Here is a 20082-nt window from a genome sequence, read left to right as displayed (position 1 = left end):
CATGACTTGTTCTCCTGTTTATTCTCATCAGATCATTGTACAATGGAAGGCAATATTTAAATTATAAAATCCCAAAGGAAGGGTCTGACTCTGGATGGATTCACACGGCTGAAACGTGTCGACATGTGATGTTTTCTACTTGAAGGAAAAAAACCACAAGTGGATGTTCAAGGTCGTTTTTCTTCTTGTTTTAGTTTGCAGTGTAAATCCAGCCATCGTACAGGAAACATATTTCATCTATTCAAGAAAAACTTGAGGGAGCGCTTTCCCTTGAGAGCGCAAAAACAAATGTATTGCATTGATTGGGTATGGTTTTAATGGCATTTAGCATAGTCATTATGGATTTATATGTGCATGTGAAACAAGCACGTAACCTTATATATAGATATATGTCATCTATGACACGTGTACACGCTTGTTGAGAAATTGCAGATAAGGCCCAGGCCTTTAAGAGTACCAACTCAAACAATTAAAAATGACAGAGTTAAGGCCAGCTCTTAACTGGAAAAGGTTCAAATTAAACATACAGTGATCATATATAACTGCTGCACGTCAACAATGACAAATAGAAAAGAAACCTTTGCTTCTTCGCTGCGTCACTTGCGGTCAAAACCACCTCTGTCTAACCATACTGTGTCTCAGTCCTGTGATGGTTCTGACTGCAAGAGGGGAGCAGCACCATCAGGAAGTTCAGATTCAGTCACTCTCCAAAAATGATCTCCAGAACAATTCAGCGACTCATCTCACTCTATGAAATCAGTCCGTACAAAATGGCCCCTTGTGTGTGTTTCTTTTTTTGCGTGGCATCATCTTCCTGTTTGGATAGAGCATCAAGCCCTGGAGCAGTCTGCTTGCTGCACATTTCACTCTGTGCATAGATTCTGACGTACAAAAAACACAGCACAGAACCGATCCTATCAAACACGTCCTGCCCATGTAGGAAAACTTCTCTTCAGTGAGGGAAGACATCGTCCTGCTACTGTACGACATCTCATTTTGTCCAAACTGAATTTCGGGTTTGGTCGTTTTGGCTTCTGTCCCGTTAAACATCAAAACCTCGGAGGATGAAATATTTGAATGTGTTGCGCTGCACCTCTGAAGCCGAGCTGGGTGGGAATGGAGGGAGGTGCAGAGGAATGTGCATGTCACTTCGACCCAGAGGGGAACTGGTGATGAGGGCAGGGGCAAAACAAAAAAACAAAAAAAAGAAATATCACAATGACCTCAACGACGGTTAGAAGTTGAGCTTTGTGATTGGTCGCTCTCTGTTTGAGTCCGTGTTCTGGTTGTTGAAGCGCTTACGGTTGCGTTTCATCTTGGACAAGTCCTTGTCAAAGACTTCTCCTGACCTCAGCGCCGACACCAGGTCGTCAAACTCCCCGCCATCGTCTTCCCCGTTTGCCTTCGCTTTCCGGGCCTTTCGCTCCTTCTCCCTCTGCTCTTTCAGCTGCGGACACGTAGGGATAAAAAAAAAGGTAAATACGTTTTTATTTGGTAAGGAGTTAACAAATGGTTAGGGCAGACCCCTCTTCTCTTTCTTGCTCAGAGATTGTTCAGAAGAATGATACTGCTCCGTTATCTTGGAGGCTGCTATTTAGCTTAATTGGAAAACCGGAAGCATGGCTCTGTCCCGAGGTGACAAATGCTATTTTAGAGTTTTTAAACAAAGCCTTTCATAGCTTCACTTCTTCTTTTTTTGGAAAGTCTGACATGTAAACGGGGAACACTTATGTACCTGAGCTTCCATTTTGGCCCTGCGCTCCTCCTCCTCTTTGCGTTTCCGCATGTTCTCGTTCTCCTGCTGAGCTTCGGCGAATGACTGCAAGAACTGGTCAAAGATGCCAAAGAACTCATCTGGCTGCATCTTACTGGCATCCTCGCCAAAGTGCTTTACTGCCCGGAGGAACTGCAGGGGCCAAAGAGAAAGGGGGACACAGGGAGGGGGCACAGGAGATTAGATTTACAGCAGGACACAGTAGGGCCATGTTTTACTCACTCTTTGACTGTTTTACTGGAGACTCATTACATCCCAGCTCTTTGAAAAAAGAGCCGGGTACCAGCAGCTGGGCTTTGAAGCCCGCGTTAACCCAGATCTGACCGGCTACTGATTACAGCCAGGACCGAGACTGGAGCCAGAGCCCAAATTAAGGAAACGTGTTTGTGGACTATTTTTCCCAGTAAGTAAAAACGGAGAACATCCAGATGTGAGAGCATGCTGAGGATGGAGACCTTCAGCTGTGTCCATCACAGCAAATGTACATTTAACACAGTTCATGACATTCATGAATGTAGTTTTCACTTGGATATTATCATTTCCCTACAACGATCAACTGCCTGGGACATCGCTGTTTTTTTTTTATTACAACTTGGTATCCTACAGAAATGCTTTTTCTTTTTTTAAACACACTGAGCTCTGCAACAATCTGTTTATAGGATCTGCACATTCACCATTTCTCAATCAGGAATACAGAGGAGCACTGCACACACAAGTGTTAAACTGGAGGACACAGTAAATGATTCACAGGAACACAGGAAGGTTGCCATGTGGGCAGTGAAGCAATGAGGTCAATACACCCCACAAACACACACACACACACACAGACACACACACACACACACACACACACACAGTGGGGCAAACAGGATTACAATTAAAAATCCTCCATTCCTAGCCTGCACCAATGATCTTTAGACAGGTGGATACTTGTAACGAGAGTAACGACATACATGTAAGTTGCAGGTTTGAAGGAATGAACCACAAGTCAGTCGCGAACCCGTGTCGTCCACCTTGAGGAACACAGCCTCCGTACATCAAGTAAGCCCACAAACCAACAACCCACCGTAAAGTAGAGCTCATTGTGTGTAACAAAAAGTAAATTTACTTTAGTAAATATGTTCAATTTAAAAATGGTGTAAAATAAAATCCAAGCCTCTGCTTCTGGTTTCTGTTTCACCTGCACACATGGCAGCGAGCAGGCCGGGTAATAAAGCTCTGGCAGTGCAGAGGCAGGAAGCTGAAACACTTCACTCCTGCTGTTAGCTTTCCTCGAAAGGTGACTGATGAGGTCAACGCGGCCTGTAGAAACAGCTGCGCGCAGAGGAAATAGGATGTCGACAGAAAGGGACAGTGGAGCAGCGTTTTCTACACAAACAAACAGACCGGAGTGCAGCAGAGATGACTTACAAGCTCCTTGGCCTCGGTGAGAGAGTCCTCCACATCAGAAAAGCTGAAGCTGGCCACGGTGATGAACTGACTCACCACCGACACAAACTTGTCGCCCAGCTCCTGCGGTCGCTTCTTCTGGTACTCCAGCTCCTACGAAAAAAAAAAGACCCAGGAGAGAAAGTTATGGGAAATAAAAGCTAGAGTAGTCTTGCAGTAAATATAGTATAAGAGCATGTATCATCTCAGACATCTGTGACTCACACTCTCTACACTTTTCAAGCTGCTTCGCAGGTTGTTGACATCTTTTTCCAGCTCAGTCATGCTGAAAGTGAGAACTTTGCTTTAGAATCAAATGCAAATAAAACATTTGAAGCAAACAGTAAATGTGGCTGCAGGTTCTCGTACTTGACTTTGGCTGCCACTGAGATGCTCTGCAGGTCCTCCTGGAACAACAGGACTTTGGGGTATTTCTTCTCCAGGATGGTGATCAGGTAGTGCAGGAGAGTGATGTTTCTGCAAACACAGGAAGCACACAGACACGATGAGGGGGAGGGATCACAGAACATGTGATAAAATTAGTATTTAAAGGCAGATTCAGATAGAGGTACTCTATGAGGTTTCATTTATGTTAAATATCCTGTTCGAGATGGGACTTTTATGTGTAAAAAAAGTATCTAAAAAGTGTTGATGTTACAATTAAAAATGGCACTTACTTGTCAATGCTGGATTTGGTATCAGCGATCTTGTTGAGAGAGGACACCTTGAAGCCGTAAGCGTTCCCCCTCTGACCCTTGTTCATGAAGTTCCCAAAAGCCAGCACCACCTCCAGCAGCTGCTTCAGGTTTCTGCTGTGTAAGATCTCCTTGGACGCCTTTGTCAGAGCTGAGACACGACAACAGTAAGAACATTCATGTTTTAAGATCATTAAAAAGGAGCGGGACTGATTTATTTTCAAGAAGCACCAGAAATTAAAATCAAGCATGAAAGAAAACGTACAATCTCAGAGTTGATTACATGAACTACAGTGATGCTTTAGAAGAGAATACTTTGAGTTCTCCCACCTTCTACTTTGGGTTTCATCTCTGCTATCCTCTCTGCAAACTTCTTTTTGAAGTAGAGAGACTGCAGCCTCTGCTGGTAGTGGTTTATTCTGGACAGCAGATGGAAAAAGTGTGTCAGAGAAGGATAAAAATAAACCAGAAATAAGAATTATAAACCGGGAAATCCACACATTTACACAAAAGCCATCAACGGAACAAATAAACATGGACATTGTGCTTAAGAAAAATAAAGCCAGCCATCTGTGAGCTTCCTCTATGGGATGTATAAAGTTTGAGTTGAGGTTCTGAGGCTCATTTTTGGCAGTTTTTTTTTTTTATTTCAGCTTATGAAGCGTTGAGTCTGCGGCTAATGAAAGCCACAGTGACATCTGTCCTCCAGTCTGTTCTGCACTCAGAGGAAACTCTAATGACAACAAACTGGTTAAGTCAAGTAAATGAGGAAAATCTAAATAAACGAATCAATCAATCTTCTTTTTACTGACATTAAGGCATCTGAAGTCATTCTTCTGGAGTGACATCATTCGCTTGAGTTTCTGAGCTTTGCTGGTTCAAATGTACTCAAGCAGTGAGCTGAGACGTCTTTCTTTTGTTCCCTTTATTTCAGAAGACTGTGTACAAAACTGGAAAATGACAAACTCTCTTCATTCACCAACACAATTTGGAAGTAATGATTCACACAGTTCGGCATTGTTCCCGGCTCAGCGGGAACCCATGTGTCATTTCATTTATCTGCATTAAGAGGAAACAAGGGCCCATGGTTTGTCAGCACATCTGAGTGAGTGCTGTGCAGACATGAAGCTGTCACGACCTGTTTATTACAAGTATGAAACAAACTAGAGAAAAAAAACAGTGAAGTACCTGCTCATCTCATAGAGGAAGCGGTCAGGTTTGGCCATTCGATCGAGCTCATGTTTGTGTTCCTCCAGAAGATCCACATCGCTCTTTTCAGGGACAAACTTCAGCAGCTGATGGGGCAGAGAAAGAAGAATATATTTCAAACAATTCTGATTTATTCTGGTAAACGAAGAGGACTGAGTCAATACAACAAGTGCTTCACTGATAGACTCCTTAGCATAACTACAGTGACCAGAAATCCTATATTAACCTTACTCTCAAGAAATCCGCTGATTGTCGAAGCAGACTGTATGAATACCTTAAATACAAGCAGGAGACTTTGTGACCTACCTGCTCCAGCATGTCTTTGGGAAGATCCTCCTGTTCATCCATGGTGAGTATGGCTCTCTTGATCTCCTCATTTGAGAGCTTCAACCTGCGGCACACCACACCAGGGGTAATTAAAAATCCAGCATGTCCTGTGAGCTGTCAGCTGTGTTATGATGCTTGAGTAAACCCACCCACCGTGAGAGCAGAATGTTGCAGTTTTGAGCTCGACGGCCATCGATGACGGAAAGTTCTTTGACTTTTTTGGAGCTCAGTGTGTCGTCGTCTGCCTCTTTCTGTGCGAGCAAAAGTGATGAAGGAGTTAAGAGTGCAGCAAAGAGCTAATTAAATGTACATGACTTTTTTTAGCTTTAGGAAAATACACTGATGAAAAGGGCATGTCCCCTAAAATCTCCAACACAAGAAGAAAATACATAAAAGACTTTAAAAAACAGTCACACAAACATGCAAACACACAGCTCAAGACTAAAAGTTTTATATTCTGTTGGACACACATTGAAAACAACATTTTACATGATAAGAAAGTCTGACTGAATAGTGTAGAATAGTGTATATCATCTGTAAGTGCACTCACCTGTTTGCTGTTATTGATCATAAAGAAGTCCTAAAACGCAGGCAAGAAGCGGGGAAGATGTAAGCAGTCATTAGAATAGGTCAAGCAGTTACGTGATTGCAGCCCATTGAAACAAACAGCAACATGAATCAAAGCTCCCTCAGACTGCTGTGGATCCGTCAGTAATGAGGTGAGCAGGGTGTTCAGTTGATCAGTGCGTGTGTGTGTGCTTCACATGCTGTGCACATCTGTCAAGTGAGTCTAGTTTGAGATTTGTCATGTTTTTGTGTAAACTAATCAGGTTGACAGTGGGGATCTACATTTAGTAGAGAAACAGACTAAGAGAATCTAATTCATCAATTTTCAATTATTTGTGTCTTTTTTTTTGCATGCTTTATGTTTGAGCAGGGACAGGCTTTAACAATACATGCTCACTCCTCTTAGTGGAACTACTAAAGACTACAACTGACGGTGAGAAACGAGCAAATAAATGAAAACACAAGAAGGAAACAGCTGATTCTGAGCAGCTCACTCATGCAACTTGAATCACATTATGGCAAAACTACAGAAATGGCAAAAAATGAGCATTCAATGAAATGTAGGCAATGAAGGCATTTAAGATGACACAGGCATGAATGTTTTGCATCAAATAAACTCCAGAATTTATCAGCAACCTCTCCATTCTTGTTTTTTTCACTTGATGAATTGTTTGTCTTTTCCCTTCTCCCTTTTTTTTGAATTTAATTGAAAATCAAAAGTTGCAGAAAAGTAGAAAAATGTGAAAATGCAAGACAGCTGCACCATCAGCAAACCGCCCACCCACCCAAACACCCCCCCACCCCCTCTCTGATACCAGAAGGTAACATTTGTTGATCCTGAGAAGTGATCTGCTTCGTCCTCAGTACCTGCTGTCTCTGATAGGCAGAAAAGGTCTTTTCTATGTCCTCCAGGTCCAGGATTTTGAAAACCTTGGCATCATCAACCTCCATCCACACAGTGCCCTCCAGTTTATTCTGAGCAGAGGAGAAGAAACATTTATTCATCTGATTTAAACAAGTATTTTCATTCTTTTCAGGGCTTCTCCACTCTTCTCACCTCAGCTAACTTGGACCAGTTGAAGGACTTGAGCGCATTGGCTGGCTGGGGAATGGTCTTCATTTTCAGGGAGGGTCCGAGAGGTGCTCCAGGAGGGGGAGGAATGCCTCCGATGGGTGGGCGTCCAGGAGGAGGTGGAGGACCACCGGGAGGAGGAGGTGGGGGAGGAGGAGGAGGCATCATGCCTCCAGGGGGAGGTGGGGGAGGTGGGACCATCCCTCCAAAGGCTGGCATGGATGGAGGAGGCACGGGACCACCAGGAGGACCTGGAAGGAGAGGAGGGCCTCCAGGGACAATGGCTGCTTGTCGCTGCTGGGGGAGTAGAAGAAGAAAAAAAGAGGACTTCTAAATACTAGAGGATTCATTTATGGGACATGAGTCGGACTAGCTAAAAACTAAAACCAGTGTTTAGCGGGACTATTTTAATAACTGCTACCACTAATGTGCTTCTAATGCATACTTTTTAATGTCTTCTTTTGGTTTCTTATCATTTGTAAACTTGTAAACTTATTTCTTAAATACAGTATGTATGTCTTGATCAGTATTTAAACACGCATCTTAAATGTAAAAGGACACCTGACAGTGTACTTAAATAACCTGGAATAACTTTCCATAGTATCAAAATATAAAGAAACATATTCATATGTAAAGAGGTGATTTTGAGCATTTCAGAATGTTACACTGCATGTTTTTGTTTTTTCACATTTCTCAGATGTGCAAAAAGCACACCTCTTTTGGATTCCCAAGTTAGCCTAAAGGCTTCTTATTTAACCTCCGAACTGTCAGCAAAGCGCACTAAGCCAGACATGTTTTTTTATTAAATAATTGTGAAAACCATCTGACCCCAAAGTGATCTCCCTCCTAGTCTAAAGTGATGGCCTATGTTGGCTTGGTTGTTTACATTCACGCCCAATTAAATCCAATTTACTTTGCAGTTATAAAAAAAGAGGATGATAATGTCGATGTTTTTGTTTGTTACGATGATTTTTAAGATGGTTTCGATACTGATTAGTGCTCTTGAGAACAGCCGTGAGTGTTCAGCCTATCAGCAGCTGTGTGTCCAATCGGACGTAAAACTGTTTGAACTTACTAACGTGTTTCCTCTTTTTCTAGATTCTTGCTTGTGTTGTACTTCCTCTCTGATGTACGTCGCTTTGGATAAAAGTGTCTGCTAAGTGAATTGTAGAAAAATATGTAGAGAGTAAATGTTTATTTAGGTGTTGCATCTAATCTAAATTCTCTCTCCTTTTTGGTAACATGAACTCAGTGATTCCTCTGAGGTTGTATTTTAAGGTTGATGTAAAGGACGACATACAGTGCTGAGTTCGTGCAGCCGGACAGTGAGTTCGGCCACTTGCTGTTTGACATTCTTGTGCTCGGTGCTCTCCTTTTCCAGCTTCTCTTTCATCTTGTTGAGCGTCTGCATCATGTCCTCCTTCTCCTGAGTCTTTGCATCACATTCACGCTCTTTCTTATCAAACTTCTGCTGCAACTCATGGTGCTCTGTACAAAGGGAAGACACAGTGCCAGGACTTAATAACACTGAATGCAGTTTGGCCACATTTACGAGACTGAAAAATCGTACAAACCTTTCCTCATCTTCTCTGCCTGCTCTTTCCACTGTTTGACCTCATTTTCATTCACCAGCCTGCACAAAGAGACAGATAATCAAACACAGTTTCAACGTGAATAACTCAAGTTACAGTGAAGGAAAGTCTATTTTTGGGTGAAACACTGCTGAGCACATGGCCTTTTATCTTTCAGGAAACACAAACACAGTTCTAAGTCCTTCAATAAGGGGACCGTGTAATCTGTTCCATGAACTTCTTCATGCGTCAGTCTGTGCACTGGGTGGGGGTTGGGGTGGCCGGGAGGACTCACATCCTGACAACGTTCTTCACGTTAAAATTCTCCAGTGGTGTGACGTCAGGGTCGTGACCTTTGTCGGTCTGCAAAACCATCTGCTGGACGATACGATCCAACAGCAGCCAGTACTGCACCGTGTTACCGCTTCTCTTGTCTGAGGAGAGAGAGGGAGAGAGGTTCATTATCCTGAGAGAAAGATCAGCATCCTCATAAAGAGACCACAGAATGCCCAGTGGTTGTTTAAAGCCCCTGTGAGGACATTTCAGTTTGTGTCAATGTTAGCGCCCCCTGTGGACATAATGGTACATCTATCTTTTCTGATTTTGTTCTGTACATTTGTAAATCGTGTTTTTTTACCAAAAAAAAAAACTGAATCCCAAAATAGATATACGTACTACTTTAACAGTTGGAGAGCATCCTCTTGTTACTCTTTTACATTGTATTAGGCATAATGTCGTAATCACTTAAGACTATTAAATTCCTCCTTCTAAAGAGGTGTGATCATCAGCCCACTCTAGTCTCCTGGTGTATAACTGGAACACTTATTTTTGTGTCTGGAGTGTTAATCACACTCTTAATGCTTACACCGAGTAACTGAGGGTCTCGTTGAAAAGAAACTCAAAGAGGAAGTTGAGCCTGGAATGAGGTTAGTGCAGGAGAAAACACTCACGTGGCATGAGGAGACAGTGATGCAGGACGGACATAAAGTGCGGGTATGCATCAGTGTGGTTCATCTTCTTGCGGATGAGATCAAAAACCTGGCTGGCACTCTTGGTGTCTATATGTACCTGGAGAGCGACAACGTCCCAGTGAATATCTCCTGCTTAACGTTTTACAGTAACACATATTTAGTTAGTGAATAATGGTGGCTAACCATGTTTTATTTCCCTTACCGACTCAAAACGTTTTGACAAAGCCAGCTCATCGTCGTTTCGCAGCATCTCAAAGTAGTCCAAATGCCTGAGAGGAACAGAGTGGATGAGAGAGGGAGCTTATAAAAAGTTCTTTACACAAGATCAATCAGGTCAGATGTGATTGGTGTTGGCTGAAAAGATTGAGGGGGCTTTCACACGTATAGCTCGTTAGCTTTGTTCCAATTCAGATGAGAAAATGATACATTAGTGCATTTTGGTTGTTTTGTGTTCACACTGCGATATTATGAAGCAGGCCAAAGCACACGCCAACGCAGGCGCTTCCTTATATCATCAGGTCACTGCCTCCTTTTCCCACTGTGTAGGTGAAGAAGACGCCAACTTGTGAGCAAATTTGTCCGAAGTTGGACACCACTTTTACAAACCTGTGAGTCAACTCATGAAAGAGAAGGGCTTTCTAATGAAAGAGAGGGGCTTTTCAAGAGACCTGTAATCATGTGAAGTTGGATGGAGTCAGCTGTATAACTGCTTCTTTTATTAGCCTACTACAACCACCACTACTACTACTGCTGCTGCTATTGCTACTGCTTATACATTTACTACTGCTTACAATTACTATTACTGCTGACTCAACCAGCTCCGTGGTCGGGCTGCTTACTTGCATTCTCACTGCAAACAAAGTGCTACAGGGTTTGATTGGATCTCGTCTCGCCTGTTTTGTTTCCACATCAGTCATTCACATATTTCCAAACAATCAGGAAAAAACTTCTCCAAAAGATCCCGTTGTGAAAGCACCCTTGAATATTTGATTCTTTCTGGCTCAAAACCAGAAATGTTATATTATCCAAACACTATGACCTAAAAAAAATTCCTTTGTTTGATGTTGTTGAGCTGATAAATAAAGATTGGTTGGTCCCCATCTAGAGCAGGTAAATTCTCTTCTGCTCCGTCTCACCTGTCTAATGTAGAGTTTTCATGAGAACGTAGCTTATCGATCACAGGTTGGATCCCCAGCATTAGAAACTCATATCGGAGGTGGATGCGGAATTCCAAACTCGTCTGTATTTAGAGGGGAAAATAAATAGAAATAAGGATGTGAACAATGTTTTTCAAAGAGCTTCTGGTTTGAAATGAAGCAAAGAAAGTGCAGTTTATATAACTCACCTCTCCGGCCCCTTGACTCAGGACAGCGTTAATAAAGGACATGATAGCTGTTTTCAGGTTGACCTCGTCTCTGTATCGCCCTGTACTCCGGTCCAGATCGTTTATAAGAGTCTGAGGGATGACAGGTTATTACAGCTGTTAAAAGTATCTTCACACACTGTTGCTTTTTAATGACTTGCAGGAGATTTGAAACCACGGCTCCGTCCTTAACCTTCCCCCACCTGAAATCTCGTCCTCTCGCAAGCGAAGCGTTGGTAATGCAGCATGGCCTCCAGGATCTTTTTGTGTCCACCAGGGACCAGACACACAGCACCCATGATCTCCAACACAGCGACTTTGGTCTTGATGTTCTCTGTGGCCAGGCTTTGAGCGATGATGTTGATGCTCTCAGAGTGAGAGAGGACGTGGGCGCGGCCCTGTGAGTTGTTCATGAGAGCTTTGATGCAGCCAATTAGAGACGTGTGGATCTGCGACTCTGTGGTCTCGTAGTCCATGCTCTTCAGGAAGTTTAGGATGCATGTCAGACCGTCCAGGTCGATAAAACGAGTAACGAACCTGAAAGAAGAGCAGGCACAGAGAAATCATGTTAGATTGATTTAAAATGAAATATCATTCATGTGTCCAGCAGTAAAGCTGTAGTTTTACTTTCAATCAGCACGTTTGCGTGAACTGTTTAGTCTCTCCTCTGCATTTCTTTGGGATTCGTCATTCATTCACCAACACTGCAGTGCCCTTCATAGCTGTTTTATTCTTAAAGGACTCATTTACATAATGTTGAGAGCTTATGAATTGATTGACAGACAAGGTTAGAGGAGGCCAATGAAAGGATGACAGGTGGCATTTAACGCAAAGGACAGAGGGAAGATATGGACAAAGATGAGACAGAGAGAGAGATGAGGGTCGTATCCACCTCATAGGTTGTGTCCTCAGAGCGGTCTTCAAGCTCTCTATGGTTTTGTTCCTCTCTTCCTCGTCCTCTTTCTCCAGTGCGAGGAGCGTCTTTCTCTGTTCGACAGAAGATAAAACCTCATCAAATTCAAATAAAAAGATTTGCATAAGTGTACTCTTAAAAACTGAATTCTTAGAAGGTCCGGCAGTAAGCGAGCGTTCATCTCATTGTTTGATTTAATGACATTGGTTGTGTTAACAAGAGCCATTTTTGGCTTACTGCAACGAGCTTTATTTAGTTTGAAGTTGTCAAGAGATATTTTATTTATAAAGCCACAAGTTTGTCTCAGAAACTTTTCAATGTCAACATATCAGGAAACATTATCAGAAGTAGCAACAGAGGATTGGTCTCACTTCAGGGACTGCTTTGTAACATTTTTAATGTTATAAAAAAAGACCAAGTTATGACTTACAGCTGCCATTGAATTGAGCTGATCAATGTAGTATTCTGGCCAACTGGTAGCACTTTTGTTTTCTTCTTGTTCCTGAAAAACAGAATATCAGGGAATGAATGACGCTATATCACACACTGACATAAGGAACACAAGATGAGTTCATGATCGGCTAATGCTCAGTTTATAAAGGGTTAACTGGGATTGTTAAAACATCTTCCAAAAGGACATGGTCCTTGTTCGAAACATTTCATAGAGTCACATGGTGGTCAAAAGTGAATATTTAGACCGAGCTTGAACACATAAAGGTTGAACTGTAAACCAAGTTTTAAAACTTTATTTACTTATTTCTCTAGAAGGATAAGCTTTGCAACACACACACACACACACACACACACACACACACACTGATAAACACATGAGGAACAGAAGGTTTGGGGCATAAATAGCCAAGAGCCGAAAATGGAGCAGGAACTCCAAAGTAGGGCGACACAGATATCAGGCCCAATTTACCGTCACTTTGTTTCAGGAGGGGTTGAGTAGTGCAGAAAAAAAGGGAGCACAGCTGCTCGAGAAAATCTTGAGAGATTAGCAAATGAATGTGAAAACTGTGGATTAAGGACATTCTCTGGTTTATACTGAGATTAATCTCTGGACAGGAACTTTTACATTACGAGTAAAAAAAAAAGTAAAAGTAACTTGGAGAGGTTTCATTTTCTAACTCAAGGGAAGGCACAAAGGAGAAAATGACTTGAACATGAACTTGGTTTGTAGATTAAAAATTCACCCGACTTTCATTTTAATCCCCGCTCCATTAAGTCTAAGCGAGCTGTGACCATCAGAAACTAATTGGGCGTCACGTAATAAGGTGGCCTGCAGGGCCTTGGCTGCTCGGGCAGAAACTGCAGCTCTTGGCTGTTCTGCAGGGATCGTGCAGTGACAGATAGGTCTGATCCCGCTGTTCCACTCAAGGACGGTGCCAGCTTGGCCGGGCGGGTGCTGGAAAAGGTTCAGTCCATTAGTGGAGCAGAGGTGGGACCACTTCCTTTAGCATCATACAGAGTTCATTTTTCAACTCAAGAGTCGGCACTCTACTAACACAGAGACGTCTTTAGTTTATTTAGGCTCGTGATCACAGAGGAAATTCATGGGTGTATTTCAAGGAGTTCCTTTTTTCCCACATTTGACAAAGTCAAGATCAAAGACACTTTTGGAAACAGGAATGAATCTCTTTATTTAGGGTTGAACCGACTGTAAAGAGAAGTTAAGATAGAGCTCTGCCTGCTCACAAATAAAAGGATTTATTCAGGGTAAAATCTGAAACCAAACTGCTAAATCTCTGCTAACAGTCGAGTCGGTAAATCTGCTTTTTTGGCAGATGTTGTAGCCAGATGAGAGCTGACCAGAAGGAGGAAGAAGATTGATTCTGTGCAGCATGATTTCATTAGAGCAGGTGACTGGCCAAATCAAACAGCTCAAGCTCTGCTGCTTTGACGAACTTATCTCTCCTCCTGGCCCGGCACGACGTGGTGCTCAGAGTGGCAGAAAAAAAGGACCCTGCGCTGCCAGATGTGTGATAACAGAGGGATTAGAATCTGGCTGATTATAAATCAGAAACAAATGAGCTGTCATTTCAACAAACCCACAACACAATCTTGGTCTGTGAGAGCACCCAACCCCATCAGCAGTGCTCATCATGCAGGCTCATGTCTGACTGGCCGCAGGCAAAACGAAAGAAAACAGAACAAAATGTGCCTCTTTAGGTAGTGAAAAGTTGCTGTCTTCTTATTTTATCATTCGATAATACTTTTTCTTGAAATGGGATTTTAAATTCATTGTATAATATTATTGTATTTTCCTTCTGGGCACACTGATAATAACCCCACATTCCTTTATATCAGCCCTCATACAGCTCACACACTGAAGCTGCACCTGTGAAGTGAAGCCTTCCTGTTTGCCTTGGACAACCAACCACTTCCTTGGCCTCTGTTCCACACGCACACGCACACGCACACACACACACACACACACACACACACACACACTTCCCTTCTGAGCTCAGATCCTGAGGTAGTATCTGTTTGGGTTGGGGCCAGACAGAGCCTGCTGCCGAGTCAGCAACATGGATGTCTTTCTGTCTCTCTTTTTCACCCCCCCCCCCCCCCCCCCCCCCCCCCCCCCGCAGGCCGTTGCAGCATAAAGATCTGGATGTATCAAAAAATCTCCTCCATCCTCAAACGGAATCAGAAATAACCCAAGGCAGCTAAACAGAGCCAGAGGTCTAGTGGGGCAACTCCAAATGAGGGCATTAGTCGGGACATGGCAAAAATGAGTGCAGAAGCCATAAGGGCATCAACACTGACTCAAAGTCAGATCTGGAAGTTGAAGTTATTTGTGTCTCAGGTCTATCTTTTGAAGCTTCGTCTCATATTTATTAAGTTGTAAAACAAAAAATTATTATTTCTGCATTTGCCCTAAATACACGTTCTTGACCAACACACAAATCTTTGAAGGAAAAGTTAAGCACATTAGAGTTTGAAAGCTTAAACTTAAAGCTAACCCAGTCAGCTAAGAACTAGAACTTAACGAGTTGCTCTCATTGGATGCTGTTGCTCTTGATGTTTTGCACTTGACACATATTTTTGCTGTTTCACTTGTTACCTCATGTCTTTCTATACATTCTGTTAGTATGTGTGGCTGCTCCATGTTTGTTAGAAACTTTACAGTCTATGGTCTTAGCCAGGACACTCTTGAAAAAATGTATAATCTCAAAGTGTTTTCTTTTCCTTTCTGAATAAATGAAGGTTCAATAAAATAAAAATGTCATCACATTCGCCTGTCTGCAGCCATGTGTCGCAGCAAAGCTTAACTCTGGTTGATCTAAGCTAGTGCAGGCGTCTGTGTTTCCCTGCATGCAGAGGAGGGTAAGAAAAAATGGCTGACAGCCCTTTTATCAAAGAAGAGAAGGCGTAATGAAACACGACACTGTCACAGAGTGCTGCAGTATGTTATGGCTACACAAAGGCCTTCATGGGACAGGTGATTTAAAAAGCCTCACCGCAGAAACCACACAATTTAAAATAAAAACCTTTTAGTTTTTTTTTTTTGTGTTTTTTTTTTTAAATGAAGGAAGTTCAAAGAGTGCGACGGGGACCTTACACTCTACCCAGTCAAATGAAACGTGTTACTACTTTATGTTCTCACTTCATAATGCCTAACACTCACTGATCTAATGGGACAGGCTGCTTACTTTACATCCACCGTATGTAACATTCATGGAAATGAATGATCCTCTGTTTGTGTCATCATAAGGACAGTGAAACTTCTTGTGGTGCTTTGTTTGAAATGATTAGGTGATATATGTGTATTAAGTATAGAAGAACAATGCCACAGATCACATTATATAATATTTATATATACTATATATGTTATATACTGTAATAAACCCTGACAGTTTCTCTCAGTTACACAGGCTGCATGTTAAACTTTGTTTCTATAATGTTCCTCTCTGATCTATTCAGGCAAGAACATTCAAAGTGCTGCGTCTCTTTAGCCAAAATGTTGTTGATACCATTAATACCCTGAGGTGTGGGAGGGCCGGTGCAGAGGTCTTTGCATTTTGAAACACGCTCTTGAAAGAACTTTTGTTTTGAAAAAAGGAGCAGGCAGAAAAAAAAAAAAAAACATAGATAGGATCATGGAGGAAGGAATCAACTGTACAAAGTTTAACAGAACCTGGTCAAGGAAATGTAAAAGACCCTCAGGGAGAAAAAGTTCTCTCCTACAATCTCCCACGGCTTAACATGATGGACAGTGCATGTCATATCCTTCACTGGGATATGTTGAAGGAAAATAGGGTTGAAGATGCTAACAATGTGACAGTGACGTTAGTTTTTCGAGTCATCATCTGTCTCATTCTCAGCCATCCTGTTACTGTATCGCATCTAAAAAAAACCTTCACTAAACCTTTGAGGCACACAGGGTTGGAACAGTTTTAACAGAGTTAAATTCAAGCACTTAAACTTTGAGCTAAATCTTCCACAACCTTGAAACCTTCATATCCAAATCAGTCCATCTCCAGTCTATGTTTGGTTTCACAAACAAATATGACAACTAGATCCTTCCATTTCAAATATTGAAAAAGAATTCCTCATCAATCATTGACTATCTACATCAAACGCCCAATAGCATAAAAAAAAAATCTCCTTTTTATGGAAAAAGTGAAAAATTAAGGCCTTTTCATCACCTTCCTAGACCTGAAATACTTTGCTGACACCCTGGGAAACATGTTGAGAATGCCTTCTGCATGCATTATGTAAGCCATATTATGTCCTTCGTTTTAATTAGTATGTTTTTCATTTAATAAGAAGTCGACACACCTGGAGTCCCAAATGGTAAAAAAAAACACACACCTGCATTCCTCTCATACATTAGTAAGAAAACACAATCATGCTAGAGCCTGTTGTGAGCAGAGGCACAAAAAGGCAGGGCTCTGAGGTCTCCATGTTTGAAAAGTGCACAGCTTCAGGTTTTGACAAATCAATGAGGAGAGATTACACAAACTTGGCAGCTTGGATATCTGCAGATATGACTGAGGAGCAGCCAGTCCTGCAGGCAGCAAGCGTGTGGGGGGGATGATGTAGAGTTTGACAACACGCACAGTCAGAGTCTTATACCTTCTTTTTGCTGCAGTAGATCTGCCATTTCTTCTCTGCGGGCAGAGCGAACATGGCCTCCCTGTGCTTCTCTGTAAGGTCGAGCTCATCCTGCGGAGAGAGAGGACAAAAAATAGCAGAGAAAGTGAGGAAATGTTGGTAAGATGGAATTTAACGTTCTTCACAGTTCATTAGTTATGACTGAATGGAGACGATCGTTATAGCTCTCTTAACAAGCAGCACAAGTTATCAAAGCCATCAATATTGTTTTCCACCATAACAAAAACATGTGCACTGGGAAGTTGCATCACATCTCTGCTCTCCATTCAAGATGTGTTTGTGCTAAATCTGTTCATATCAGTGGGACACCACCGGATGCTTTTGTCTGAAATTCAATGGAACTCTGAATGAGATCACATATCTCACAGACTTTCGACGTGTGAGTAATGGAGGGAAGAAGAAGATGAGGCGGGGCCCCGTCTGCCTGACATGTGGTAACAAACATCTGGAGACAACATGCGTCCTGATATATCACTGATATATTTCACAGAGGCACACAGAGGGTGCTGCTGGGAAGTGTTTGTCTAAACAGCAGAAAGCCTTTCTGCGTTCTCAGAGCGTTTTCATTTTAGCTTCAAAGGGGACGAAATCAGCTATGATCCTGTCTTAGATGTCTAGTGGGCTTCATGTGAGACAAAGTCATGTGAAGGCCTTTAAGCAATTTAGTCATGGTGACAATACAGCAGCACAGACAAAAGGTTGATTCATTCTGAGGAGCTATTTGAGTAAGAATTGAAGATTGAGTTCATGTGATACAGAGCAGACATTCATCATGCCTTCTGGGATGTTTGTTTTTGCTTTAGTCATCAAACCCTCTGGATCAACATGTCCCCTGCTCAAATGTCCTGACATGGTTGTGTGGATTATTAATTGATTTCATTGATTAGGCCCCCATGCTTCCTAGTGAGTAACCAAATTGGAAAAAAAAAAAAAAAAAAAGCTAAATCCGTTGTATTGATTTTTGTTCCTTTCGGTCGTAAAGAGTATTAGCATGTTCTGTAAGAGCTAGCTTCTTTATGTTCTGTTGCCAGTGAGTAAAAACTGAATGTACAATGGGAAAAGAAGCTTTAACTCCACTGACAGGTTTTTGGAAACTTTGAAAATGAATTTCCAGATCAAAGGTCGAGTGTAATTCATCGTAACAGGGCAGGTGGCCTATAAACTATTTTCACAACTTTTTTTCTCCAGCAAGCTCGTTCCAATTTGACACGCACACGGTGGCTCAAATTGGTTAAAAAAAGGGAAAAAAAGCACGTGGCTGTTTTCTTGCGGTAAACAGAGCAACGGAAAAGCCCCCTTGTAGTCACACTCAACTTACTCGATTATGTCTTCATAAAGAGCGGTCGACAAAAACAAGCAATTAGCAGATGGAGCAGGGTCGAGACACTGGGAGTTCCTGAATGAGTTCTATTGATGTGCAAAAATGTCATGCTTAGATTACTGTGGCAACCGCGGGACAGGAAAATGGGGCAGGAGAGGGAGGAGGGCACGACAAATTAGAAGTGACAATAAGACAGAGAAAGAACGACAGTGTGGCCCTGTTACACAAAGCAGAGTGTAAAGTGGGAGGAAGTGATGGCTTGTTTGTGAATGGTTTTTAATGCATCAGTGAGGATAGAAAATGTGAAGAGTTTAAAGGACAGTGTCTTGAGTTAAATGCTTTTAGATATCCCAGGGTTTTTCAATGATGGCGATACAGTAAATAGATATTGTGAGAAAGTTTGAGATACAGGTTGACAGAGGGATGCAGATTCATTTAGAAGCAATGATGCTCTAACCTGGTAGTTACAAAAAACTCCATCAGGAAAAATGTCACAACTAGAAGAAACTGTTGTGATTATGAAGAACTGGATGTTTTTTATTTGAAACATATATTATTTGCTAAGTTGGAAGACAGAATAACAGAGATATAGCTAAACAAAGGCTTCATTAAGGGCTTCAGTTTTTCTTTGTTGTTGTTCAAAGTCCCCCCCCCCCCCCCCCCCCCCAAAAAAAAGAAGAAAAAACTGGGGAAGTTCATCTCCAAGGCACTCGGACACAACCCCTGGAGACTATTATATATATATTGAATAAGCAGCATGGTGAAAATGGGATTTAACTCAAAATTAAGAAAGAGCCCAAGCTCTAAAAACAAAATAGTCCAATGCAGTGGTTTGTGTTCAGTTGTTTTTTAGACAACGAGGCAGTTTAGGGCACAGAGGAATATCAGGCATAAGGCTTTGCATAGCAATAAGAAAAACATCTGAAGTGCTTCTTTGCATCATTATTAAAGACATTTGCTGAAACAGACTAAAAGTGTCTTCGGAAGCATTACAACATCTAATTCTCCTCAAGAAGAAAAAGAAGGATAATGTCTTTACCACCAACTCGGAGAACATGCCGTCCAGCTCATCGTAGCCTGGCATCGGCAGTTGCTGCTCCATAGCCTGCAGGGCAAAGTCCTCGCGCAGCCTGTAGGTGATCTCCGGGTGATCGTTGCTGTTAAAACAGCAGAAGATGAAGGAGAGGCCTCCGCCCCGGCTGCCACCGCCACGTTTCCGAGGAGCCATGGCTGTCCAATGTGTCCGGCTGCTCAGGTAGGGAGGGGTCGGAGGCTCCTTCAGGGCCTCTTTACAGCCTCCTCCACCTCAGAGTTTCGGCCTCCGTCAGAGGTTTGCTGCGGAGATAAAGAAGAGACTTGATGAGTTTTTCGACACAAAAACCAGATCTCGACTCACACTGAGGAGAGGAGTCCTTCCACTCCCTGAAAATAAAAGACACACTGATTCTGATTTTCCCTGAGATTAATACCAGAACATAACCAGGTCCATTAACACTACAGCTAGCTGGCTCATTAAGATATCTCTCCTTATCTCTCTTAAATCGATGAAGTCTTCATAGAAACACTTGGTCATGTCATTATGGCTGAGCAGCCCTCAAAAACAACCTACGGAGTCTTTTCAGTGTTTTCCACATTTAAGACCTAACCCTGTCTCCGTGGTTACGGTAATGAAAGTGTGTCATCATTTAAGGAAAGCACGAAAAACCACCATATCAGTGAGTTTAGCAAGAATCAATGACAGTGTTTA

At 42.3% G+C, this 20082-nt stretch overlaps 1 protein-coding gene across 4 annotated transcripts; it reads right to left on the bottom strand.

Annotated features, from left to right (window-relative positions):
- Positions 1-2: 2 nt before the first annotated feature.
- Positions 3-19667, bottom strand: daam1b (dishevelled associated activator of morphogenesis 1b). Of its 4 annotated transcripts, none has more exons than XM_079343750.1 (25): positions 19375-19667; positions 16976-17065; positions 12321-12392; positions 11870-11964; positions 11181-11514; positions 10960-11070; positions 10751-10854; positions 9817-9883; positions 9594-9711; positions 8939-9077; positions 8647-8705; positions 8373-8560; positions 7058-7369; positions 6868-6975; positions 5984-6013; positions 5587-5684; positions 5413-5497; positions 5086-5192; positions 4228-4316; positions 3880-4048; positions 3572-3679; positions 3428-3488; positions 3185-3316; positions 1736-1906; positions 3-1447 (listed from the first exon to the last, which is right to left on the bottom strand). In XM_079343750.1, exons 1-25 carry the CDS (start codon positions 19561-19563, stop codon positions 1235-1237), a joined length of 3249 nt encoding a protein of 1082 aa, XP_079199876.1. In that variant the 5' UTR covers positions 19564-19667; the 3' UTR covers positions 3-1234. The 4 variants fall into 4 exon arrangements, with proteins under 4 accessions (XP_079199876.1, XP_079199877.1, XP_079199878.1 ...); XM_079343751.1 differs by having other exon boundaries at positions 7058-7366; XM_079343752.1 differs by lacking the exon at positions 5984-6013.
- Positions 19668-20082: the final 415 nt, after the last annotated feature.

The sequence above is a fragment of the Symphodus melops genome (assembly GCF_947650265.1).
Source record: "Symphodus melops genome assembly, chromosome: 1".
Taxonomy (NCBI): Eukaryota; Metazoa; Chordata; class Actinopteri; order Labriformes; family Labridae; genus Symphodus; species Symphodus melops.
This window is presented reverse-complemented; position numbering and strand designations above follow the sequence as displayed.

Excerpts from the sequence above, each read along its gene's own strand:
- daam1b (XM_079343750.1), bottom strand. The coding sequence starts at position 19,563 with ATGGCTCCTCGGAAACGTGGCGGTGGCAGCCGGGGCGGAGGCCTCTCC. Across the intron at positions 9,712-9,816 it reads TGTCAAAACGTTTTGAGTCG|GTACATATAGACACCAAGAG; the intron begins GTAAGGGAAATA and ends GTCGCTCTCCAG. Across the intron at positions 3,317-3,427 it reads GCTTGAAAAGTGTAGAGAGT|GAGCTGGAGTACCAGAAGAA; the intron begins GTGAGTCACAGA and ends TTTTTTTCGTAG.